This window comes from Cottoperca gobio, chromosome 17 (genome assembly GCF_900634415.1).
Source record: "Cottoperca gobio chromosome 17, fCotGob3.1, whole genome shotgun sequence".
Lineage (NCBI taxonomy): Eukaryota > Metazoa > Chordata > Actinopteri > Perciformes > Bovichtidae > Cottoperca > Cottoperca gobio.
Window position 1 is genome coordinate 13456827 of NC_041371.1, and position 27740 is coordinate 13484566.

General features: G+C 41.5%; 2 protein-coding genes across 2 annotated transcripts; both read left to right on the plus strand.

The window, feature by feature from the left end:
• Positions 1 to 169: 169 nt before the first annotated feature.
• aknad1 (AKNA domain containing 1) lies at positions 170 to 12129 on the plus strand. The gene is made up of 22 exons (XM_029453873.1): positions 170 to 424; positions 1679 to 1900; positions 2360 to 3519; positions 3667 to 3741; positions 3865 to 3976; positions 4667 to 4815; positions 4893 to 4952; positions 5043 to 5176; positions 5255 to 5447; positions 8029 to 8210; positions 8429 to 8587; positions 8806 to 8947; positions 9075 to 9169; positions 9291 to 9478; positions 9580 to 9694; positions 10105 to 10287; positions 10516 to 10622; positions 10725 to 10868; positions 10973 to 11026; positions 11170 to 11308; positions 11445 to 11613; positions 11794 to 12129. Exons 2-22 carry the CDS (start codon positions 1696 to 1698, stop codon positions 11989 to 11991), a joined length of 3963 nt encoding a protein of 1320 aa, XP_029309733.1. The 5' UTR covers positions 170 to 424; positions 1679 to 1695; the 3' UTR covers positions 11992 to 12129.
• Positions 12130 to 17914: 5785 nt separating this feature from the next.
• Positions 17915 to 27710, plus strand: fndc7a (fibronectin type III domain containing 7a). Its single transcript, XM_029453771.1, has 14 exons — positions 17915 to 18019; positions 18547 to 18565; positions 18795 to 19052; positions 19612 to 19872; positions 20909 to 21166; positions 21245 to 21499; positions 21639 to 21893; positions 23206 to 23463; positions 24720 to 24977; positions 25191 to 25445; positions 25597 to 25860; positions 25958 to 25987; positions 26318 to 26355; positions 26913 to 27710. Exons 1-13 carry the CDS (start codon positions 17963 to 17965, stop codon positions 26347 to 26349), a joined length of 2460 nt encoding a protein of 819 aa, XP_029309631.1. The 5' UTR covers positions 17915 to 17962; the 3' UTR covers positions 26350 to 26355; positions 26913 to 27710.
• Positions 27711 to 27740: the final 30 nt, after the last annotated feature.

Below are 27740 nucleotides of genomic sequence, written 5' to 3' on the forward strand. Positions count from 1 at the left end.
ATTTTTGACACCCTTTTGCTTTCAAAGTATGGACTTAGGACCACCTGGCCGCTGTGGTTAAGGGGGTGAGGGTGTACTCAGACCTCATAAAATACTCTCAATAAATACTAAGGTTGTTTCTAAACGGTATTTACTTGCTAGCGCTGACAAACTGCTTTAGTCTTTTTGGTGGAGGTTTCACCATCGTTGCCTAGCAACCCGCCTCCGCTTGTACGTTGCCAGCCCGGCTCCAGACGTTCAGCGCTGCTGATGCTGCATTATTAATGATGCCACAGACACTAAACCTGTCCGAGAAACCATATATCAAGAAAGAAAGAGACAGAAATACTGCAGCTAGTTGCAAGATGATGCCAAGATCACTGGCTGTGGATCGGATCAACTTTAAACTAATGTCGCACTGCTGAAGGACCAGTTCAAAACCCGAGTAAGTTGCCACAGCATCACAATATGAGACTGAACTGTTTAACATAGCAGTACAGACACTGCAATGTGAAATTGTCTTTTTGACAGTCTGACTGCATTGTTAGTGTAATGATAAGCTTTATTTGTATAGCCTGTGTAATGACCTATTTCTTGTAATGCCACACTCACCAGTGGTAGAAAGCAGTGAGGGAAAGTAACAAAGTAATTTACTCAAGTACCGGTAGTCTACAATTTTGAGGTAGGCTATTTGTTTTTTACTTGAGCATATCCTTTTTCTGCTACTTTATACTTCTACTCCACTCCAATTCAGAAGTAAATATTGTACCTTTTACTCCACGACTATTATAGTTATAGTTATAGTTCATTATTCAGATTAATAGTACAAAATGTAATCAACAAATCAATGTATTGTAGGTTGAAATGAGTGGGATCGGGTGCAATACTCAGTATCTTAAGTACTCAGAATGTAAAACTAGAGACATCTTTACCAGCTGCAACATTAACATAATGTACAAATGAATACATCAATATTATAATCCAATATATTTTTATGCTAATACATTTGCACTTTTACTTACTTACTTGTAAGATTTTGAATGCAGGACTTTTATTTCTGGTATCGCTTTACTTAAGTAGAAGATCTGAGTAATTCTTTCACCACTGGTAGAAAGTTAGTTAGTTTACTTAAGAAGGCTACTGTACTTTAATAGTTTTGATATACTTAATATACTACTTTAATAAACCAAATAGTGTACTTTTTACTTAATTAAATGTACATGACATATAGTTAATATACTTAAAGATTGTTCCTTTACATATTGATATGTAATCTTATAAAATATGACTCATTACCCAACAGAATATTAATAACTCCCTCGGCCATATACAACATTAAAATATGATAATATAACTCTGACAAGGGTCATTGTTAAAATAACTTATTCTGCAGTATAATGCAGAATGAGTACTTTTACTTTTGATCGATACTGAGAAAACACTTTTGACTAAGATTTAAAATCCAGGACTTTTCTTGCAATTGAATATTTTTATAATTTTCCCACACACACTTTCACCCATAAACATCATTGACACAAACACCTTATATGTCATGCAAACCTCTGACCACACAATGCATTGATTGTTGAATAATTGACGGCTTAGCACATTTTGATCCAATGTTGTCAGCTCAAAAGTTGCGTTGCTAAGTGATGAACAGGTGCTCCAGCCTCCTTTCTTACCCCCTGTCTTGACACAGGCGAAGACAAAGTGTCCATGGAGGGGGAACCTGAGGATTCAGATGAGGATGTTCAGGGAGATGAAAAGCCCACAGTGTTCTGGGAGAAGAGCATTCAGCAGAGCATCTTTGTTGACCTGAGTGAGGATGAAAGTCTGCACCTCAGTGATTTGGAGAGTTCTTTAGCCTTTCACCTGTCCCAGGCCGAGTCTGCTGCCTCCGAGGCCAGCATACATCTCAGTGGTGAGTCCTGGAGTCATCGCCGTTTATTTTGTCTACCAAGTTTTTTTGTTGTATGTAAACTGGCTTGTTTTATCTGTCCTGGACTATACATCACACTGTCTGAATACTTCTATGTAGTTTTATAACACACATGTAGCAAAGTTTGAATTTAAGAACAAGCTCCAGTTTTTGTCACAGATTCATGACAGATTATTGGTGGTGATTTTAGGTTAGGACATCAAATTGAATTCCAACAATGGAAAATACTTTGTGGTAGTTAACATGCGACAACAGTGATGAGAGAATTATAGTTCTATTAATATATATTTCTATTGGAGCTATCGTTCTATTTTGGTGACGTATAATGACATATGTTATAACCATTGTTAATGGTAAAGTAAATGTAAAGACTGAGGCTTAGATGAATCGATGCAACCTTCTATTTTGGTATTTATTTTGTTGCCGCTCTTTAATTTGCAGGGAGCGCTGAACTGTTAGCCTTTGATGTCACCTCCTCAGAGTCCAGTGTTATCAGCAGTCAGAGTGAGAAGGTGGTAGAGAGCAAGACCAAGAGCAGCATATTGCATGTGTCTGCCCAAAGACCAAACACCATGCAAGATGAGCATACCTTAAAGCATGAGGGCCCAGGGCAAGATACCAGTGACGAGGATCAGGAGGACTTACCTTATGATGGTGACCTCGTAAGCCGCTATTTCAACCAAACAGCTAACTCTGAAGGCAATATGAGCTCTGAGGGCAATATGAGCTCTGAGGGAAGAGACACAGCTCAGGCAAGTCCTGATGTTCCTGGTTTGTTTGAATGTAATACAAGGGATAGAGATGATATTATTGAAGGATTGGTTTCTGTTGAGCGTAACGCTGAGCAACAAGAAACTTTGTCGCAAGAAGATCCCGACACCGAACGGCACAAACGTTTTGCTTCTTCCAAGCCAAGTGAGGCTGCTCCACCATGCCCTTGTCCTTCAGATATAAACCAGTTGTTGCTGCGACACTTCTCCCAGGAGGAGTTGCTGCGACCAGGACGGCTGATCGAGGCGGAGACCCTGCCGGAGGTGTCCCTGCTGGAGAGCGTGGATGACACTGTTTTTAGCTGGCGTCCAACACACTACAGCACAATAATTAATAGTCACCACTCAGAGAGCCTTGCTGGTAATTCTGAGATGAATCAGAGTTTCTGCTCCGACAGGACTGGTGAGAAGAGTGCATCAACAAATTCAAGTTTAGAGGAAGAAGCAGGAAGGGAAATGGACAGCAGTTGGGATACAAGTGCCGTAGATGTAGAGAGGCAGGAAAAGGCCGAAGAGGATGATCAGGTTCAGAGAGGCCCACTTGTGCGCACCAGGTCCTTCAGCGACATTAAGTATGGCCAAGGCCAAGTCCACTACCCACTCCCTGACTTCTCCAAGGTTGCCCCCAAGGTGAAAATCCCTAAAGCTCCAAGCGGACCAGCCAGACCTGTTCCTCAGAGCCCCAGCACCATGCACAGAGCCCAGTCCTCTCCGGGGATGTTAGATTTGATCAACAGAGTCCTGGAGGATTCAGTCCAGCCATCAGAGAAGCCCTATGTCTTCAAAGAAGAGCACAAACAGACTGCTCCAGCACTGGTGCATCACCTGCAGGTAGAAAACATTCACCATGTACAGTGTGCCTACCTCCGCCTTTTGCTGCCTTTTGCTGCCTTTTGCTTGTATTTCCTCGAACAGTAATAAATATGGATGTTGTGTATAGTACCTACGACTAAGATTTGTCTCTTTCCATGTTTTCAGGCTGAATATGATAAATTACTAACCAAATATGCTGAAGCAGAGAACCTTATAGATCAAATGAGAATAGGAGCCAACGTAAGTATAAAAAGAAAGTTGTTACATTTTTGACTGACCGTATGGAAGCATGCGATAAATCAATTACAATTTCGGAGTCCTATTTCCAATGCAAGTTACACGTTGATGGATCTGTTTTCACAGGCGCAGCCCTCCTCAGAACTGATGCTGTTTTTACAGTGTGAGGATGATCATCTGGGAAGTTTAGTTGAGGGAAGCCATCTTGGATCCGTGGCTCCTCCCCTTCCCCCGTCAGGTACGTCTCTGTATCAGACATCTGATATTATGACAGGTCAACGCTTTGCTTCGCTACCTGCAGATTACGCAGTGAAGTGTGCAGCTGGTTTCCATAGAGACGAATGGGGTCAGATGACACTATTCTAGTTATTCAAACATATTTTCTTTGCTTTTGGAGCACTTTAATCAAGTGGGCAACAATGGCTGTAGACTGCACAACCTAAGCACAAAATATTTCACTTTTGATATCTATGTCATATTTTTACCTCACAAGATCACCGGTACCGTAACATGTATGCATCATGTCCAATTTTTAACAGTTCATAAGACAAAAAGTAACACATTATTTGCATGTATACACTGAAAGTACACAATATTAGCTTACTTTCTTCATCAAGTACACTCATGAGGTAAAACATAATAATTAGATTTCACTTATCTGTACCAAATCAATAGATACGATCAGAGACTCGATATCTGGGACATGCTAGATAGATAGACATAGAGGAACTTTATTTTCCCAGAGGGGAAATTTGTCTTTGGCACATTGCTTCGTAAAAAACATCACAAAAACCACATGAACACATCTTAAAACATAAAGACGTTTGACATTGGCAGCTTAACAAAGAACCTCCAAGAATAAAAGTGCAAAAGTTATATATATTACGTACGTTCAGCGTGTATCAATCCAGTCCTGCTTTGTTTTCAGCAAACTTTAGTGAGAAAAGAGAAACAACCCCCCACAACAACATTAAGGAGGGGAACACAACTCCCTCCAGCCAGCCTGAGGAGGGTCCCAGTGATGGGGAAAGAATGACTGCTGAGCTGAGAGACATCATCAGCCATTTCATGCAGAAGGTAAGTTTGAAGATGTCAGGATATTACTAAGCCGCCATTAAATGCACAAAATCATTTATGAACCGTCTTGTATTCAGGTGGAAGAATTAAAATTGAGCGTGAGCAACATGTCAGCGAGCACATCAGAACATCAAATGGTAAGTTCACTTCCTATATATATTTATTTACGTAATGCACTGAATAACGGAATTACGGAATTATTTTTTTTCAAATGTGTCCATTGTCAGATGTTGAGGAGCATTATGGAGGCTCAGGACCAACTGGAGAGAAAATACATCAGTAAGAAGGAGGAGCACAGAGCTCTGGAGATGCAAAACTACATGGGCCTGTGCAGGAACACTGGCACCTTTGACCCAAACAGGTAAAAGACACGTTATCACACCCGTGTGAATGTGTCAGCATCATGTTAATGCATCCATTCACGTGTACGTTTGTGCAGGCTAGTGGAGGGAGACATATTCAGGATAGGGATGCACCTTGAGGACATAAAGGAGATGATAGACAAAAACGTGTGTGAGCAGATTTCTCCACCCCACTCATCCTCCACTCCCACGCACATGAAAGAGATGCTGCATGTGAAGCCCAGTCCTCTCTGCATGCCCACACCCTCACCTCCACCATCCCTGCATGAGGTAACCAACTCACAGACGCACTCATCGCCTTACCAACACTCACATTCATTTCTTCTTCAATAGACATTTTTGGCTTTGTGTGAAATGTCTCAACAAGAGTCGGATGTATGTAAGGTCCACACCACTAGTTTCACAGGGGTAAACTTTGGTCGATAATGCTGAGGCAGTGTGTGTTTTCACCTTTGCACTGGCACGCACCACTGAGCAGGTGAATGTTCTACTCAGACTGGCAACCACATGTGTATTATTACAAACTAATGCAACAGTTGGATAAAGTTCCAAATAATTTTCTTTAAACTATTACATTTAAACAAAAACATGAATGTTACATTACATTACAGTTCATTTAGCTGACGCTTTTGTCCAAAGCGACAATAAGTGCAAACAATCATGAGGATACAACTCCGAACAGCAAGAATCTTCTAAGTATCTAAGTACATTAGCTTCAAATGGTTACAATCCTTTAAGTGCAGAGTAGCTTCAAATAAGCCAAACAAAAGTGAACATGGCTATATCAGAAATCTTATAGGAATATATACAGGGCTTATATAAATAAAGTAAGTATAGTAAGTATACTGATACTGAGTTCGTCGTTTAGTAGCCACAACATAACTTATGTTACTTTATGACAAATTAAAAGAAAGAAATGTGAATAAATCACAAGCTATAAATACAACGTTGATCAAGGAGAAATATCATATGAATATATATATATATTATATATTATATATTACACTAGAATCCAGGTCATTTAATCTCACTGAAATGTACTTAACCCTATCAGGGATGTTCTAATTGGCCGTTACACATTTATTATTTTAGTATTAGAGACCAGCTCATACTGCCATTAAACTATCTGCACTAGTCTTGCTTTAGGAAAAACAAACCTACTTTAACAACATAGAAAAATAACCTTGGATCAAACACCACTGTTGTATTTGACCTCAAACAGCTGCCCCTGCTTTGCTGGGTGTTCACTTATATTGCATTATATTATATAAGTATATACAAAACTTGTATTCATATTGCAATTTCAAATTTCTTTATTGAAGAAGTCCCAAGAGAAAAGAAGGGGATCTCCTTTCAGGTCTGGTCAGTTAGCAGGTCATCACTTCACTGTCTTGGAAGCGGACTGCGGCTGTGGGTTGTGGTCACCACGTGGTCCTGCTGGGGTTCAGACAGCTCGACTGAATCAGGTAATCAGCGACAGAATACAAACACGCTGTTAAGTTGGTTCTGTCTCTTGCAGTAAGCTGGGTCCTGGACTGTCCATGAGAGCGGCTCACAGCCATACAACCCTAAACACGCCCGATCTCGGCCGATCTTGGAAGCTCAGCAGAGTGGGAGCAATTGTGTAGAACTGCCTGAAAAGGCTGAGTCTGTTTTACCTATAAATTGTTTGTTTTTCCCTCCTCTCCTTTAGTCATGGTCCCCGTTTAGGTGCCACTTGTGTAGGACTCCTTTCCACAATTTTTTGTTGTTGTTTTTTAACCTGGCTATGGACAAGAGTCTTCTACAAGTGGTGCCTGAACATGGAGCATGACAGAAGGAGAGGAGGGATGGGAAAAACAAACAGTTTATTGTTAAACAGACTCAGCCTTTTGCAGGTACTTCGGCCGGGCCCACTCTGCTGAGCTTCCATGCTGCTCTCATTGCCCCACCAGGAGCCAGCCTACTGCAAGAGACAGAACCTGGTTTCCAGCATGCTTATGTTGTGTCAGGATTAACCGATTCTTTCCAGCTGTCTGTTCCCCAGCTGAGCCACTCCTGACTCTCCGCAGCAGGTGGCGCCGTGACAAGACCCCACTGCCACACGGTCATTGCTTTACTTTCTTGGGACCTTCAGCACACTTTGAATTCCTCCATTTTTTGAATGAGCCACAACATGTCGCGGCAGAGACCTCTTCTCCATTGTGTTGAGTGTCTGCAGGGCATTACTAATGCTCCTCTTTGACACCTCAAGGACCCTTTGCATATCCTCTGTGTCTTTGCAACGTGCCTCTGCAACCTTGACTTCTTGACTTTTGATCTACGTAGCTCCACCAGCAAGTTCAATGTTTCAATTATCCAGTGAAATATGTCCACATCTACTTCATGGACTGGCATCACATTTTGTTCAGACATTCATGGTTTCCAGTCCATAAACACTAAAAACTTAAATGATCCCCGACTCCAGCCTTCTCTGTGTTGAACAGTAGAAGCTCATTTGTAGCATTCACACCCTGCACCGTAGTTTGTGATTTGTGAAATGGGTCTTTTAGAACACCTTATGAAAGTTATTGTCATCCATACATTGTTTCAATAGTTATCTGTTTATTGTCAGTGTATCTTTGTAAAATAATTTTCTTTGGGAATTGAAAGAAATGTCATGAAAAAAAGTCATAGTATGTCTTAAAAATGTTTTTTTAAAGTGTGTGTGTGTGTGTGTGTGCGCGTGTGTGTGTGTGTGTGTGTGTGTGTGTGTGTGTGTGTGTGTGTGTGTGTGTGTGTGTGTGTGTGTGTGCGCGTGTGTGTGTGTGTGTGTTTACCTCGAGTTAGATTTCTCTAACTGCAAATTATCTGACTGGGTCTCATGTTTTAGAGGCCAAGTGCAGATTTTTCCACTTTGGCTTACAAGATGGAGGCACAGAAAGAGGAAGAAGAAGAGGAGGAAGTGGAGGAGGCCAGTGATGTCCATGAAGATGAAGCATTACAGCAAAGCAGTGAACTCATAACAACTCACTCTTTACTGAAAAATACTGAACACAGCTCCTGCCATAAAAGGTGCTTATATAATACATCACTGCTGTGCATGTTTCTCTGTCACTATTGTGTCTTGTTAGTGATGTATTGAGCGGTGCTTGCATCTGTGTTTGTGCTCAAATAATAGGCACGTTCTCAGCCTTCCCTGGGCAGATAGAGTTTCAGGTGCAGTGTTGGTGTTGGGTTCCACCGAGTGTTTGAGTCTCTGTGCACAAGTTTACTTCTCTGTCCTGTATCAGGAGCTCACTGGGCTCTCTGGAGGGACTGGAAATCCAGACAGCTGAAGCTGAAGAAGAGAGGAGCTGTGTCTCCTCAGAGGCGAGAGATCACAGTAACATCTTAGCACACCTGAGTGGAAGCATCTCGTCCTCAAGACTGAAGCAGTGGACACCCGACAGGTTAGTGATGTGATATTAAAGTCTACCTGACCGAACGAGAGAGCTAACTGTGACCCTCTGCAAGTAATCCATCTTGTAATCCTGTCACAGTGTAAGTGAGCTACCCCTTCATACTGTATGTATTGTCCTTTTTTTTTTTTTTAAACAAAACCCTCACCCTTCCCCAAATCCCCTCATCTCAACTCCACAGACTCTAAATATCTCACTTGTTGTTGCAGTTGCAGCACCCCGGATAGTGTCTTGCACCCAGCTGATGAATGTGATCTTGGTGAGAATGTGAGTCTGGCTGTGGAGGTCTCCTCTTCCTCTGATGCACCCAGACACTCAGAGCCTCCTCTCAACACCTCATCTGTATCACAGGTCAGTCACAGTTTTAGCCTAATGTGTTTAGTGCAACATATTTCCAGGGATGCTCTTTAAGTTGCAGTGGTGTGGAGGATGCACAGGTTGATTTATTTGAACTGATGTTGGGTTTTCTGGGGTGCAGAGGATTGTTAGCCCAGAGACAGACAGTGGATTTGGGAGCTCATACTTGAATCAATCAGCCTCCGGACCGTTTCAACCAAATCTGCTCACAGAGAGGTACTAAAATGTATACACAGCAACAATAAAATACTCATTGAAATATTTAATAGAATGATCTACGGTCAACTCTCTACATAACAATATGAGAATAACTGAGGTTTGATCCTCCCATCTACAGTGTGCAGTCTCAGAATGATGGTTTGAGTAGCTCAGACAGCGAGGGCTCCAACCTGCAGACAGCCATTCACCCGGCCACCCAGCGGTGGGCCAGTCCCCACCCATCTGTCCAAACACAGTGTCTTATAGCAGTGGCTGTGGAGCGCTGGGTGGAGAGCACCACTAAAGAGCCTTCAGTCAGGCTGCAGGGTGAGCAAATCTTAGCATAAAGAAGTTCTATTTTAATTTCATTTTATGTGGTCAATACGGATATGATGACCTTTTCCAAACCCCTGAATCTGAATGAACAGGATCTGAACACAGCCTGCCTGCCCTGCTCCATCACCACGCATCTGAACCCGCTCTCAGCATCACCATGGATACAGAAGAGAGAGGAAGCCCACTGGACTCCTGCTCTTGTAATAGGTCAGTATATGCTTAGGATTAGGGGTGTTGCAATATACTGACGATAACCGTGTTGATTAATTACTGATCATGTTAATACACATATATTGATAATATTGTGTAAATAATCCGGCTCCTTTTAAACCATTTCTGTTTCTTTCCGTTCTCGCTGTCGGTTCATCTGGTTGCCTTTTTACTATCCATTAGTGAAATTGTAATTTTCTTACGCTTTTGTAAAGTTATGGCTACAGACTCTCCGCCTCCCTACACTCCTATTGTTACTGAAGTTCATTTGCCAAAACAAAGACACAAAACGCACAACAAACAAAGTTAATCGTGAAGATCTGATATTCTACAGTCCTAATCTGCGCGTTGTCTATTTACACAGTGAACATCTGTATATCTGAGTGTGTTTTCACGTGTGTGTTTAGTGAGGCGATCCTGGCCTTGCAGTCCGAGGTATCCCGGCTGAAGAAGGACCTGGAGGAAGGCTTGGTCCAGCTGCCTCACCTAGCACAGAAGATGGACTATCTCTCCTCCAAATACAGGCAGAATCGTCAGGAGCGCAAGTCTAAAACCAGACCCCAGACCCACCACAGACCAGCCTGCAACAGGTGGGGAGCTCATCCTGTAGGCTGGTATTAGTGGAGGAACACAATGAGAATGGGCATTGTTGGGGTGTACTGATCATTTGTTTGGTATTTACTTTTATTGATTATTGGTTAACAACCAGATAACCGCACATAAAAAGCCTCCAGCCTCCCATACAGATACTGAATATCAGAGGATTTTATTCATTATAATGACGTTGTTATTATCACCCTTTTTATTCTCCTCTCTAGTGTGTGGAAGCCTTCAAGTAGCACACACAATTTGAGCGATCTCAGTTCCAGTCAGAAGAGGATAGAGGACTGGATCTCTTCAGACATGGACCCCAGCAAGAGCAAAGGTACTCCATCACCACAACACACTAATAAGAAAATGGCAGCAAAACACTCCATGTCTCCAAGTGTGTCTCTGTATATTTCTTCCATCGTCTGCTATGGTTCAGATACAGACACTGGTGACACAGCTGGCTCTGAGATTGTGTTGCAGTGCCACAATTCACTAGTAGGGAGCAGGAGAGGCAGCTGTAATGTGCACTCTGCACCTGAGTTTCAATATAAACTTCATGAGGCGCTGCAATCCAACAGAGGTCAGAGCCACAGCTGTTTCTCACAGTTCAGGACATACCGTGATTGTTTCTGAATATCATTTACACAGGAATATTGTATCCAATATTGTGTTTTGCTCTGTCAGGGTCAGAGGGAAATGGGAAGGCTTCTGACAGCCATGCCAAGCAAAGACCACAAAGTAAGTTATTTTTATTATGTAATGATAATAACGTCAACATGTTGGCGTCATTGCGATTGATCAAATTATGTCCTTCTTTGTAACTTCAAAACAAAAACCATACATATGTGCAGTTTTGCGTTTTATTGGTATACATACTGTAGTGCTTCTCATGTTTCCGCGGTCAGCAGCCATCATGGAGAGTTTTCACTCGAAGGAGAGGTGGTCTCTTCTCTCCTCTCCGTCTCTTCAGAAGCCCCTTCTCCAGGTCAGCTACGGCTCCTCCTGCAGCCTGCCTGCAAGGTAAACACATGACACAAACGCATCACTTACTGAAAGCAGACACATATTTATCCGAGGTTTCCCACATAAAGTTATTCAATTAAATAGGTATGTTAAAGTGGAATCATTCTTTCTTGCTATCTGTCCTCAAATCCAGCTACAAAGTGAGGGAGCCACCGCTGCACACCATGTCCCATCACAGAAAGCGCTCCACCCAGTCAGACACGGCACTCCTGCCCAGTAATGTGTACTTCCAGCGGACACCGTCCCCAGCATCAGTGCCGCCAAAGACTGGCAGCAGGACAGGCAGACGCAGAAGGAGCAAGGTGAGACGTCTCACCTCTTCACATGCGAGTCTGCTGACTATTCTGACACGTTAGAGATCCTCCCTTTATACATGAACACCTGCTGTGTTTCTCAACAACAAAAAAGCCAACTATTTGTCGTTGTTGTTAGTTTTTTTTGTTCATTCTCAACTCATTGGAGAGTTTGCTCCTGTTTTCTAGGAGGAAGAAATGAATAGAACTCTAGAGCAGGCTATTGAGGTGGCCCGCAGCATGAAGAGGACCACCGACAGAATGGCCATGAGACTGTCAGCTGACCTGGCTGAGGCTCATCTCCACAGGAAACTGCGCAGCCAGCAGCCAGCAGGGGGCAGGAAACACCATCATAACAAGCAGAGTACAGATCAGTTCACGCTGTAATCATCAATCTGCACTATGACACCTGATGTAGAATATATCTTTGTTGGATTATAAATTATTTAAGGACCTGTTTGTGTTAAGATATTGTTTTTTTCTACATGGTTGTATGTTTGTGTATTTATACATAGAAACGTTTGAAATCACACTGCAAAAATAAAAGAATAACAATACTAACCTTTTTAAATTGTAAGATTGTTTTGTTGATGATCAGCATGTTGTATTGAGTGTATTTACACTGGTAGCTATCCAGTACACACAAGCAGTCACAGGGTAAAGAGCAGAAGTAAAATCACATTAAAAGTAGGTCAGATTTGTTATATTACATTTCAGGAAAATCCCTCTCTGCCTTTAGTTTGAATGAGTATCAACTTTTGTCCAGCTAATATGCTGATTTGACACCTGTAATGTGCATCCCTGCTGGCCTGTAGGTGCAGGCGACAAAGTGTCTCCTTACTGAGTTTCTGTTGGAGAGCTTTGTTGCTGTCACTGCCTGCTGGGGCCGGCCTGTGTTCAGTTTTTGTTTGTGGGGTGTCTCGTTTCCCTGCTGTTGGGAAGAAGATCTGTCCAAACAACATTCCTGATCTGCTCCCTCTGATTGTTTAAAGGTTCAATGTGTAATTCTGAGCCACCTGCTCCAAAGAAATAGGGGGCAGTATTTCACCTCTAAACTGGGTCCATACGATCTCTAATGTTTATATTTTAGTTGTAGTAGTTTGGCTTATTTATTGTATTCTAATTCATTCTTTATATAGTGTATTGCATGTACTCCTGTGTAATGCTCTACACTCGGTAAAACAGCCTGACAGCTGTGAAGACGAAGCGAGGTGGTGCGGTTGTTTTCCCGTTTCTGCCACTTTGAATGTAATCCAATAAACAAACCATAAAACAGACAGAACATGGCTGTGATATTTATAAGTGAGTCAGGCAGCTTCTTCTCCCTCTGTACTGAGGGCAGACTGGAGCTACAGTAACTCACTATCACCTCTAGAGGAACAAGTGGTATTACAAGACTGGACGGAGCAGAACTGCCCTCTAACACAGAGCCTGGACCCACCTGTGGCCCCCCCTACGAACGAAGATTGTACAATAATAAAAAGTAGGCTACTGATTCTTTTTTTATGACGATATGGCGCTGACGCAAAAGGCGGAACAAATGTGATATAACGTTATTTATATTTTGGGTTCCTTAAGTGTTATGTGTTATGTGTTCCTCTCCATTATTTGTTGTCCATAGTTCAACATGAAGAGAAGAAATAACATTATGTCCTACTTCTGCCCCCAAAAGAAAAACAAAAATGATGAGGCAGACAATGAGACAGAGCCAGATGATCCAGGTGTTGAAAAAGCTGAGGAGAAACATCCAGAAGTTGAGAGCGCTACAGAAAGAGCCAGAGGATTTGATCTTTGAAGAGATTGGTTTCCAAAGTGAGGGCACAGAGCAGGGAAGAAAGACAGATGAAGATCCAGAGAGTGAGGCTGAGGGTGACATACAAGCAGAGTGTGAGACGCAGACAGAGGATCCATGTGCATCTACAAGCATTGGACCATCAGGTTTGTGAGGTTGAAAAAACATTTGGCTGCTTCTAAGCAGTGTAATTATACATTATATGGTATGTCCTTGTAGAAGTGTGTAGTAATAATACACATATAATGTCAGAGTGCTATTGTGAGGGTGTTCTAAAATATTATTTCAGTTGTGATGTCCGTGTTCTAGACTTTGGGGGTATGTATGGACAGACGCCTACAGAACAGACACCTGACATGTCCCTCTTTATGTAAGATATATATTTTGGTTTGTCTTTCTCCACAGATATCAGCAAATGTAAAGAAGACCCACCGATGCAGCCAAATCTGAAACTGTTTCCACGGACCTTCATGGGGGACAGAAGAAGGAGTTTCGAGGCGGCCTGGTACAACATTCACCCCTGGCTTGAGTATTCTAAACTGTCGGACTCTGCGTATTGTTACGCCTGAAGACATTTTAGTCCCCCTAATTGCACAGAGACTGTATTTGACTCACAATTGGGATTAAAAAACTGGAAGAAGGCAAATTACAAAGAGGGGGGGGTTGCAAAACATGCCAGGTCTAAGCGGCACAAACAAGCAATGGTTACTTTGAGGGATTATCAGAGAGCTGCAGCAACTAATACAACACTGTTAAATGTCCTAAACAAGGAACATAACAGACAGGTTCGAGAAAATAGGGAATATATAAAAGCAATAGCGGAAGTGCTGCTACTAACTGCCACACAAAACATGGCTCAAAGAGGTCACAATGAGTCTGCAGACTCGGATAATAAAGGGAACTTCAAGGCAATTTTAGAGACAATTGCTGACCACGACAAAGCTGTTAAAGAAAGGTTGACCTCCTGTCATAATGCAAAGTACACAAGCAAAATCATTCAGAATGAAGTTCTGGATTGTTTGGCACACATGGTTCGAACAGAAATTACAGAAGAAGTGAAAAACAGTGAAGTCTTCAGCATCATGGCAGATGAAACAATATTTATAAAGTTGAGCTAAAGTCAACAATATTGCTTTATATTATTTTCATTTTCAGTATTGTAATATAAGAAAATTGTAAATGTAGCATACTGAAAGAAATGTCTGTAACTGGAATACTGTTGCTGTAACCTACCAATCATGGTATTGTTTTTGTTGTGCGCTATTATTTATACTTCCTGTAACTAAAAATATTTAATGCTTGAACACTGCTTCGTCTCTTTTGTCCCGGGTTGAATGTAGCTCGGGTTGAATGTACCAGGGCAGTTGATCTCTCACATTTAAACACAGATACAGAATCAGCCTCACAGACCAGGCAGTTTCTGAGGCAGCACAGGGTCACGATCTGGAGCTAAGCATTTCAGTGCACACAGGTGTGAAACAGAAGCATGTGTGTGCATGGGAAAAACGCGTACCAAATTCTGATCTACGGTTTCATCCCCCTTTATTAGACAACACTAATGGCTTCCCCACATAGAAATAAACATGATTAGGAAAGAGAGCTCAGTTATTCCATTCCCAACAGGTGCAGGAAAAAGACCCATGTCAAACTGTTGGTATCTCTCCTCTGTATGATGATCAGACCATCTTTATATATCTTTATGATATTCATGTCCTCATGCGAAACAAGAGTCAAAGCACTTGACTTGGATTATAACGTTAACATAGAGAAGAACAATACAGAAAAGGCATCTTGCCATTAGCACTGCCACCTCTTAGAGCTGCAGGGGGTTTCTCTTTGTTGTCTTTTATGGATTTTATTGGCCTTTTTTCTTTGTCTGCTTTAGGGGTTGTCATCATGTTATTCAAAGTGGGCCTTCAGAGTGCTGCCCCTGTTGCTAAATATCTTTTGGGAATGAGAAACACATTGAAGTTTTTTATTTTTGAGGCAGACCACCCAACTGAAATTCTTGCTAGTGCTTAGAGGAGCTCACAGTCTCATCTGAGCCGCTGAGCAGCTCCACTGAAGTCGTGGCGGGTTAAGGGCATGTCAGTGGTGCGTGCCCTTGAAAGTTTAGAGGGAAGTTTAGCAGACTCCAAAGGTAAACGATCGGTGAAGTATTATTACTAAACTATATGTTCGCTGAGCCAAATACTCCTTTAAAATGCCCAATAGAGAGATAATCCAGATGACAGATGCGTGATCTAATTAGATTAGTTTTCATTATTTCAAACTAATTATATTAATGTTGTTTAAGTGAAGAACAGATCATATCAGTGTGGATACCTTGAAAGAATAAGTTCACATTGTTTCAAGTCTGTCTTAAAACAATACTCACATACTGTATGTACATTGAATCAGTGAATAAATGGGGGAGGAAATCCACAGTTTTGTACTAAAGTCTTTGGAAGATACCCACTTAGTCTCAAATGAACTTCAGTTAAGCATTTGAGTATATTTTTGCACTGGATGAGGACAGTGGATTTAGTCTTCCATCACTTCTATTGGATCCACATTAAAAAGTAATATCTTAATGTCCAGAAGGAGAAATTATGACAGTAAAAAAAAACGTTTAATGTACATGTGGAAATGTATTGTTTTGAGACACACTTGAAAAAACTAATCTTTCTTGCAGAAGGATCTACTCGTGCATCTGCTCATGACAGCGCAAGATGTAAATATTAATGGCGTCATCCTCGGCTGAGCTGTAACGTTAGCTAGCTTAGGGGCGCTCATCCATGAGTACTTGCACGCTTCCTTCTGTGCACTGATACAGCAGAAAGAAAATAGTTCCTACATGAAACTGCTCACAACAAGGTCTGTGGATTCTCTTGAGTAACAGGGTCATGATTTCTGTAAAGAGATATTGCTGTTGAGATTTTAGAATTTACTTTTTTGGCACTTGGTCGTGGAATTCAGCCGATACAAACTAAACCAAAGGGTTGTGAGAAGTGAATCTATTATACTGAAATAAAGATTCTTGGTTAAAGAAGTGAGCTCTTTATTCTTACAAGAATGGAACAACAAACAACAGAGTGTCAAGCAGTCTGCAGTGAAGTTCAACGAACAGAGAATACAATTGGACTATATAGTCACCAACTGGGTGACAATGTTTACAGACAATCGGCTGTTCAACATCGCACAACTAGCTGGGTACAAGAGATACAAGCTGACACATCTAGAGATACAAGAATACAAGCTGACATGACCAGAGTGTGCTCTGGTCCTCATCGCTGTAAGTAGGACAAACATAAGATGAGCATATGAAGAATAGGACAGTACAAGACAAGATAGATATTACCATTACACACTTTGAGCACCACAAGCCGAGAGCCATCTAGTTCCATTATACTCAAGAGAAGACAGACGTCTTCACGGCCGATATCTCCAACACACGGAAACTCACACCAAAACAATCTAGATCGAAGAGATTCAGAGAATATGTATTTTTGATTGTTCCTTTAATAACTCGAAACAATTATTTGTATCATTTACCACAAAGTTGGAGCATTATATACAAAGCAGTTAGACTTAGGAAGTCTGACAACGTTACCTTTTGTTCTGTGAACTCTTTAAAAGCGGTGATTATATCATTTGTGTGGAGTTGAATTTGCTTCATCCTTTTGACCTTTATGCACAAAAGAGTTTATCTAGGCTGCTCCCAGCACATCTTCATAATACACACCTGACGCAGATACTCAGTCACCAAGGGAAAGAAAAGCTTTTATAATAACCTCACCTCGCCTCAAACTGTGTCACCTAAGCTGGAACTATTTGCACACACAGTACTGTACATAAAGTAATTATATGTACGGTAAAGTTAGCTGTATAGCACAATGCATGAAGTTACAGTTATCTAGATCCACACGTGTTTCCTTTGGTTTGATTTGTCAGTTATGTGGTTAAAGTGACAATTGACCTCAGTTGACTGAAACAGATGAAGTATCTATATCACAGTATATAAATAAGTGTATTGTATACATACAAGGGCACCTAAACAACTGTTTTCTGTCTTCAAATGCTATATTTTAATGACATATCTTTATTTCTTTAATAATGAATTGCTCAAAAAGAGGTTTCATCTATCACAAGATATCATGGAGAGATCATATTTTGTGGATGAAATGTAATAATACATATTTCGCAACTGGATAGTTTTTTTTGATGATTGCAAAATATTTCAGACTACAAGACCGGAATCAATTTGTACCATTAATGCATTTTAAAGATATGGTTCTTTAAAACAAAAAGTTTACGACCCAGTTTATTTATCTACATCCTCATCTAACAAAGATGAGCGTACCTCTCTCGCTCTGATAGGCCACCCAACACCCCTGTGGGGAGGAGTTATCCTTCGGTATTTGCTGAAACAATAAAAGACCTGTCGTTTCATCTGAGAGGGAGGGAGGGAGAACAAAAAAAAAAGTCAAATTTAAGCCTGAGCTTCTTTCCTGAAGTCATTTTGAGAAACATGCATCACATATCTCGCCTCAAGGCAGTGGCTCAGCAGGAAAAAAACCCAAAGTCATGGAAACAACACGACTTAAAATGTTGAAACTTTTGCTTTTATTGACCTTCACAGAGGTAAGAGACTATCATTTTCTCATTGTACACTGATTTTCTCCTAAATGTTTTAACAGAAATATAGTACAAAGAACATTTTTAACAACATTCATGTGAGTTTGCATGTTTTCCTATCTTTGATAAAGTGCATATTTTATACATCCAGATGAATAACAGTGCAGAGGAGACTTTTGAAACATATGAACACAGGCTCTTTTGAGTGTCACTGCTTTCAACAAGTGCATGTGGCATGCCCAACCTTAGCTCAATAGACAAATTCATTCAGACCTGAAAGAAATACCTGCACCTTCCAGTCCTGAAATCTGTGTTGAGTGAAGGTAATGTGCAGCCTGCTGCCTCTCATGCGCCGAGAATATGATACAGGCATTATATCCTGGGGCATAATTTGCCCCAGGATATAATATGAAATACCAATAGCTGGCTAGCCCTTGGTATTACGTCCTTGTTTTGAAAAATAATGTGTTTCCTGTCATTTATCATCAGGTTTATTCCTTGTTTCATTCATTCACCTGTTTGATCATTTTCAGATGTGTGCTGCTCAAAACGGTAAATGGTCTTCTTTTAAATTTGCCCCAAATTCAAACAATGTACAACATCCCTCAACTTGAAATGCAAATGACCTTGAAAAGTCTCCCAAAAAAAGATTGATATTCTTTCAGAAACAACCCAAATATACATATTTTATTAGCAATCTTTCTACGCACAAATATAAAAACATCCCTCACAGATCTTTTTGTATGCACCCCATCATTGTTGTCTTCTCTATCTCCGTCAGACATCACTCTGTCAGTGTTTACGGTCACATCTAAGAGTATGACAGTGCAGTGGAGCGGCTACACTGGGGCCAGCTCCTACAAGATCACAGCAACACCCAGAAGATCCCCAGAACTACCCGTCTTCGCTCACTTCAGTGGCAACGTCGTGATGGGCTCAATCATCTCCCTGTCACCAAACACAATGTACACCGTGCAGATAGAAGCCATAGACAATGCTCTCAATGTCCTGAGCAGTGCCGAGTCAGAGGCTCTAACAGGTTGGTAAAGGTCAGAGGTAAAGATACTTACCATAAAGACAGACTTCATGTATCTCACTACAGTGGTGAGGAAGTCCTCAGACTCTGCACTTACTCAATGCATCATATTTTAGAGCTAAAATTATAAATGTATCAACAGAAAACTAATTATAATCATTATAAACTGAATATCTTTGGGTCGGTCAGACATTGGACATCACCTCGGGCTCCGGGAAGCTGTTATAGACATTTTTCATTATTTCTTGAAGTTTTATTGTCCAAACAATTAATCGACAAGGAAAACATTGTTCGTTGCAGCTCTAATTTTAAAATCTTTTTATGTTTTGCATATACAGTGTAAACTAGTAGCCATAGCTTTCAGATAAATTTAGTGGAGTGAAAAGTACAAATATCTTTCTTAAATGTGGTGCAGTAGAAGTATAAAGCATAAGAAGTTAAAAGTACATACTTCCAAACTGTACTTAAGTAGTAAGTGAGTTAGTTACATTTCACCACTGTATTTAAAACATATTTTTATATATAAGAAAACACATTGTACTTTCTATCATTTGTTCTCCAGCTCCTGAAGTGCCGAGCATTGAACAGGCCTACTCCAAACACAGCGACAGCATCACTGTGGAGTTCACAGAGGTTTCCGGGGCAACCAGCTACATCCTGAGGGCACAGTCGGAGACCGGTGATTTCTTCTCTCAGACCGTGGTGAGCGGCTCCCCGGGCACCGTGGTGCAGCTCCAGCCGTACACAGACTACAGGCTGAGTGTCATGTCCGTCAACTCTGGGGGGCCGAGCCAGTCCTCGTACCCCATCAAGGCCAGGACAGGTACGGACTAAAAGTCACTCACGAGTCCTGAAAACACTTCACACTGTGGCTCGAGCATTCAAAGAAGTGATAGAAGATTGAAAAAACGATCAAATCTTAGATAACGACATTTAACGTATATTAATATTTTCACCATTAAGACAAATAATACCATAAAATTGAATAACAATTACCTTTTCCAGACACCACATATTATAAGCTTTACTCAAGATGGTAATCAGTGTATGAAGGGTGAAATGTACCTGTTGTCCCTGTACGACAATAGTTTGTTTGCTCACTCCGCCGGCAATAGAAGCGTGTCATTTCACTGCCTATTGTCACAGTCTCTTCTCTTTGCAGCCAACGCATGAGGGTGGAAACTGTATCTGTGCCTTTGCACTATACTATTCTCATAATATGAAAAGCAAAACCTTGAGAACTGGGTTGTCTCCCCTCTCGAAGGAGTCACGTAACATAATCACGCAGGATGTTGTTTTCGTTTCCCACTACTTACAATAACATTGTCAGGAGAGTAGAAGTAGGAAATCTGTGGCCAGGTTTCCATCTAAATGTATTGGACATTTTAAAAAGAACTTCAAGAAGATTTTGGCAAAAGGAAATGCGAATAAATGATTGTTTCCATCCACTACCGTTATAAGATGCGAGGAGTTGGTTCAGCAGTAGGTGGCGGCGTAAAATGAAAGAGCGCAATTTAAACCTCAAACGGTGAAAGACAACGTAGATAACTCGATGGAAATATGACAATAATGATCAGACAGAAGCTTCAGTAGACGTTGAAGTCCCACGCTTCATGTACCTCATAATGTATTCACTAAGTCTGTTTCCATTGCATCGTTAAACCAACTTTTCCACCTCAGCCAAACATAAAAACTTTTTTGGGATGTTTCAAGATATTTTCGCATTTTCTGCGTTTTTTTCTTCACAAATTGAAAATGCGCATCAAAACAAGTGGATGGAAAAGCACCTTGTGTGTTTGTCAAGGTCAAGTTTTTTTTATCACCATCCCTTATTCCTCTCTACTTGAACCTGTCTGTAGTGGTAATGGCGCCCAAGTTGAACACCACCTCTCCGGACAACAGCACCATCCTTGTGACTTGGACCCCGGTGGAGAACGCCGTCATCTACATGCTCTGCATCATACGAGAGGGCTCCAGCTCCCGCGTCAAACTGAACACCACTGACACCATGGTGACTTTTGACGACCTTGAAGCAGGGATCACCTACTGTATCAAGGGCACAGCCTGGGACTCTGAGGGTCGAGCTGGAGAAGACCTCACTGTCTGTCAGATCACACGTAAGACGCATGATGAGAACATGTAGAACAGGAATGTAGCAGATCTTGTTACTCATTTCCTTCTGGTTTCACTTTCAGGTCCTCGAAGCCCAGATGGGGCTTTCGTCCAGGTGATGCTGGGACGGTCTCCTAGTATCGTTGTGTACTGGGTGTCAGTGCAGGGAGCTGAAAGCTACTTGGCCTGGACCACTAATGGCCAAAACTGTACTTCATTAGCCAATAGTTACTGTTTTATCACACCTATGGAGTGTGGCCAGAACAACTCCGTCTCTGTCACAGCCTATAACAATGCTGGTCCCAGCAGCCCCTCGCAACCAACAGACTACATTACATGTGGGTACATCACACACAGCCACATGCACTACAACATACTTGTATGCATTTAGAATATCTGTTAGGAAATCCTACATGTTTAAAATAATAGTTTGGCATTTTGTTTTTTTATGAACCCCTACCTCTCTTTTTCTGACAGATCCATGTCCCCCAGAGAACATCTGGGTGGAGGAGCCCGAAGCAGGCAACTGCACGGTGGTGTGGGATGAAGTGCCACTGGTGGAGTTCTACATAGCTTTCATAAAGAGTGACGACGGTTCTGAGACGTTGTGTAACACCACTCAAACCACCTGCCAATTGTCCTGCAAGTGTGGCTACACCTACCTCACCACCGTCTTCCCCTACAACCAGGCCGGATCCAGCCCTTACACACGTGTCCGCAACTACACCACCAGTAGGACCCACCCACATGTAGTGTCACCACAAATACATTTTGTTATCAAGTAAAAGGGCCACACTAGTGGTTTACTTTCCATTACAACAACAAATATTCCAAAGTATGCCATTGCCTTTTTTATTAGCAGTAATTTTCACCTCAAAATGTAACCTGTGGCTGCTTAACAGCACCTTTTAAGAAACGTCCAAATCCACATTGTCCTTTGTCATGATCCTCTAGTTTTTGTTTGTCTTTGGGATTTGATGTTTTAACATCATAGCTAACGGAAAGGAGTAAGGGCACAGAAGTAATGCAATGTACTGCTGTACACGGGGGCAGCAGCAAAACGTATTTAAGCCACACAAAATGGGCAGTTGAAGGGTACACTATATTTAAAAATATTTATTCATAATACCTTAATGGACAAGTACCTGATACAATCCCACTTCAAACAATCCTATCTATCCCTTCAAAGGTTCAATGTGTAAGATATGCCAGAATTTGAACTTAAATAATAATTACATTTAACTCACATTACCAACAGAATGTAAATAGTAAGTAAGTAACATTTTGTCAAAGACGTCTAAGTGTTGTGTTGCAGAGATACAGTATCTACTACATTTAGCAGTCTAACTGACTAGCTGTGCACCGTCCAGTGTTGTAATACCACTTGGTCCCCTAGAGGCGATAGTGAGTCTCTGTAGCGCCAGTCTGCCCCCGTCCACAGCAGTACATTGCTTTACTTCTGTACAGAAGGAGAAGTAAAGCAAAATATACAGTAAAAGATACAGTAAATATATGAACACGAGAAGAGAGAAATGTATAGCTGTAGAATACAATACACAATATAAAGAATATATTAGAATACTCTAAAATGTAGAATACAATAAATAAGCCAAACTGCAACTAAAATCTAAGCATAGGATTACAAACTATAGTGTTTTTTTAAATAACTGATGATATTGATGATTGATGAATTTAGATCGTATGGACCCAGGAGTAGAGGGGGAATACTGCCCCCTATACATTAGGAGCAGGTGGCTCAGAACTACACATTGAACCTTTAAGCACACTGGCATGTCTTTGTAGGACACATGAAACGGAGCCCATGTTATTAGTTAAATCTGCACTTTTCTGATATGACAAGTCAAAATGTTTGCTATTAAAAGTAGGAAGATACAGTTAAAAAGCAGTGTGATGAGTTTTACATACAGGTTTAAGCAATGGCTGCCTAAAAGGGGAAACATAATTTTTGATCATCTAAAATCATCAGTATGTTGATTAATGTTCTCATATATTTTTATTTTTATCCTCCCCGCCTCTCCCCCAGTTCCTTGTTGCCCACAGGGTGTTACCATACAGCTAGTTTCTACAGAGACCCTGGAGATCATGTGGACGCCGGTCAAAGGGGCCGAGCTGTACGAGACAACGGCGGCACAGACTAATGATGTCATCCACTGTAACGACACAGCACCGGTGTGTGCGCTGTCAGATTTGAGGTGCAACACAGGTTATTCTGTGACCGTCACACCTTGCAGCGATTTACGAGGGTGCAACCGCACCTGCACACCACACACACATGAGACAGGTATTAATGGGGCTCTTCAGAGTAACATCTCACCTCATAAATACACATACAAGAGAGGGAACTCCAGGAATACTTTGAGAAAGGCTGTTAAACCTAAAATATCGAACAGCTAAGACATAACACAGTACTGCTGGTTCGACTTTTCGTGAAATACGACATGTCTACACAATAAATATGAAGCTACAGCCAGCTGCCAGTTAGCTTAGCTTAGCACAAAGACTGGTAACAGAGGGAAACAGCTAGCCTGCCTCTGTCCAAATCATCCATCCATCCATCCATCGTCTACCGCTTATCCGGGATCGGGTCGCGGGGGCAGCAGCTCCAGTAAGGAACCCCAATCTTCCCTTCTCCGGGCCACATCCTCCAGCTCCGACTGGGGGATCCTGAGGCGTTCCCAGGCCAGTGAGGAGATATAATCTCTCCACTGAGTCCTGGGTCTTCCCCGGGGTCTCCTCCCAGCTGGACGTGCCTGGAACACCTCCCTAGGGAGGCGCCCAGGTGGCATCCTTACTAGATGCCCGAACCACCTCAACTGGCTCCTTTCAACGTAAAGGAGCCAGATCATGGATATATATAAAGAGAACTGGATACAAGAACAGGTGACATAGTGGCCAAACCGTGGAATAATAACTTCTGGATCCGTCTGTAAATCAGCAGATACATTTTTTTTCTCCTACCCATCAATTTCCTAGTAAAGAAAACTTAAATAGCCTTAAATTAAATAATTATGTCCTACAAGTTGTAAAATAGCTGAATCCATAGTTGTTTATCTCAGCATAATGAACTGTTGTTTATGTGAACGAGCCCAAGTCCAAGTGTTTCTGCGGGGTTAAAGGAAACGCTAGTGTGCTTGCTCTATGGGACCCACAGTTGGGAAAGATCCAGGTACATGTTATACCACAAACACGTTGTTTTGACTTTCATAGGAATGAATGGGGCCCCGCCTCCAACACTGTATCCAGCTCTCTTTATGATGAGACATAATATGTCCATCAATGAGTTTTAGAGGTGTTGGTATGTGGACTTTGTTACCTTTGGACTGAGCCAGGCTGGCTGTTTCCAGTCTTTGTGCTATGCTAAGCTAACGTTAAGCTAACCAGTTGCTGAGGGTAGCTTCATATTTAACGTACAGAGTGGTATCAATCATCTCATGGCAAGAAAGTAAATCATCATACTTCCCAAAATGTCAATCTACTTCTTTAAAGTAATCTCTCACTCTGCTGCATTAACATAATGTGTTTTTGATATGAAAACAGCTCCTTGCGCTCCAGAAATCCTGAATTTGACACAGACCAACAACTCCTCATACAGAGTCCACTTCACAACCCCAAACACCCCCAACACAAATTATACCATCAAAGTCATCGGACGTCATGACACACACACCTGCCAGTCAAGAAACGGCTCCTGTGAGCTCACACTGCTGCCCTGTGGTTCAACATACGAGGTCATGGCAGTGGCCACCACAACTGTGGGGAGAAGTCTTCCTGGATACAGTAAAACTTTGGAAACAGGTATGATGGGATATCACTACGTTTGAATGTCAAGTCAAATGGATTCTTTTAATAAGAATATAAGGTGAAATAGTTAGTGTTGGGGAGTAACTAGTTATATGTAACAGTTAGCTAATTAAATTACAAAATAAATGACTTACAGTCACTGAGAAATAGTATGTTACAATACATTCACTCCAGTATTGACTGTTTTTCTGTAATTCACTCCCCAAGGTCCTTGCTGCCCCATGTATGTGAATGTGACCCAGGTCACCCAGGCTATGACCAACGTCACCTGGTCACCTGGCAGCGGAGCTCGCTCCTACATCACCTCCCTTACGTCCTCACGCGGCTATGCAAAGTGCCACACCCTCGACACCCACTGCCTGATGGGATGCATCACCTGTGGCACCAACTACAGCGTCAACTTGGAATCAGTCAGCAGCACAGGACACAAGTCAGAGTGCAAATATCGTGGATTCTCATCCAGTGAGGGCAAAACCATACATGTACACATTTTAAATATACATACAGAGTATTAGTAGTAATGTAGTTAACAGGCTAAAACATACACATCAACCAGTAGGTCTTTGACATGAACACCACCACAAACTCAACTTCTCAAAACTCATTCTTGTAGGTGCCTGTTGTCCGACAAGCATGAAGCTCTATCGCACGGCCAACCACTCCCTCAGGGTGTCCTGGCACTCTCTGGGCCCTCATACGCAGAACCACACTGTAGAGCTGTACGGGACGGGAGCCAACTACACCTGCACCGCAGCTGCCGGCAGCAAGTACTGTGATATCCGGGAGAAAACGTGTGGGGACGTCTACAAAGTAGTGGCGGCACCAATGGGACAGAATGGGATCAAAGTCAGCTTCTGTCAACCCAGGAGATACTCCAGTGAGTCATGAAGTGAACAAGATATATATGACACATCTGTTCTTATCATTTGTAGTAACAAGCTTCATTAATGTCTTAATTTTCATCATATTCTCAGTTCCCTGCCCAGGAAGTAATGCTGGCATGGGTAAGTAACCTCTAGACTTTAACGCATTTAAAAACAAAAATGTAAAAGGAATAGTTTTTTCCTTTAGTCTTTTTGCTTCTGGCTAAGAGTTAGATGAGAAGATTGATACCCCTCTTACTGTTCCAGTCTTTATGCTAAGCTAAGCTAATAAGGGGCTGGCTGTGGATTCATATTTAGCGTACAGACATGCGAGGTATCAATCTTCTGATCCAAATCTCAGCAAGAAAGGGAATTATCGGCTTTATCAAAATGTCAAAACTATTATTTTAAACTTTTATAAAGTTATAAAAACTGCTACTGCACTGAAACCTCATCTCTCTCTTTCTCAAGTGATCTCTCGGAGAAGACGAAGTGTGGAATGATTTGCGGTAAGTTTATCGTTACTCAACTCCCTCCAGGTAAGAACACACCGTCTTCAGATCTCTTGCAGTTGTGTAACAACACGAGACAAACAACTTGCTTTCGTTGACGTGACAGTGAAATGAGATTGTGAACATGTGTGGAAGAAATGTATGAAAGCTGCTTTCACAGGACACATCCATTGTGTTACTTTACAGCTTTAAGGGTATCTTGTGACAGCATCACAAACATCCATACATTGACTGTACCTATAGTATGCTTGTATAACAATGTTTGCTTAGAACATAAAGCATATAGACATCAGATCTCTATCTGTCTTTTCTCTCTGGGACTTCTGGGATATAACATGGGAAGAAGAATGACTCAGGTGAATAAAGATGGAGAGCTGCTGCAGGAACATGACAAGGGCATCTTATTGTGTGATGATGATAACATGAGGGATATTTAACAGAGAGCTGTATTCTGCTTATTGAGTTTGATCAATCAGTACTGAAGCTATGAGATATTTGCAATAATCTCTTGATTATTGATAATTTCTCTCCCTTTCATCTTTCTTGTCCAACAGTGAACACTGCCCCACCCTACCCCCACCCCAATTACCACCAACACCCTAACATGGACAGAAGACTGTGTTTACACCAGCGACAACTGTAAAAATCCAATATTTCCAGATGAAATGTCCCTCTTGTTTAGGAAGATCACTGTTTTGTTGTTACTGCTGTTATTGGAAGAAAAGCTGTATAGACTCTAACAAACCGCTGAATAAATATGAAAAACTCAAGTTTAAACATTGAATTAAAACAATAAAATATATAAAAGATGGCTTTTAATTAAATAACTGTGGCCATTTATCCAATGTATTTGAATACATATATATATATATATATATATATATATATTCTCCATATTGCTACTTTTTATAATAGGCTGCATGTTATCTTACCTTCTGCTCCGCCTCGTGTGTAATTAATGCAGCTTCCCTTCATAATGAGACTTGATGTAACGTCAACATATGAATAAAAGAAGCAGAAATTGAAACTTAACAGTGAACTTCCAACATAAATGTTTCGGTCATTCAAAGACTAAATTAATTAAAAAATAAGAATTTAGGACTTCTCCAAGTAGAGGACCTCCACACGGCGGCCGTGTGACATGTCTCTGGGCTGTAGAGCAAGTTGGTGACCCAGAAGAGGGTCGGTAAAAGGCGGGACAGCTGGTATGATCTCATTAGCCTGGAGTCATGCACGCCATGTCCTGTGGATGATACGTCTGATCAGATTGCTGGAGATAGATTCAGTGTTCACCTCTGCTTTCATTGGATTTGTTTTCTCTCCTTTGACAGACGACAACAATAAAGCACATTGTTTCTGCATTACAACACTGTGTGCTGTCA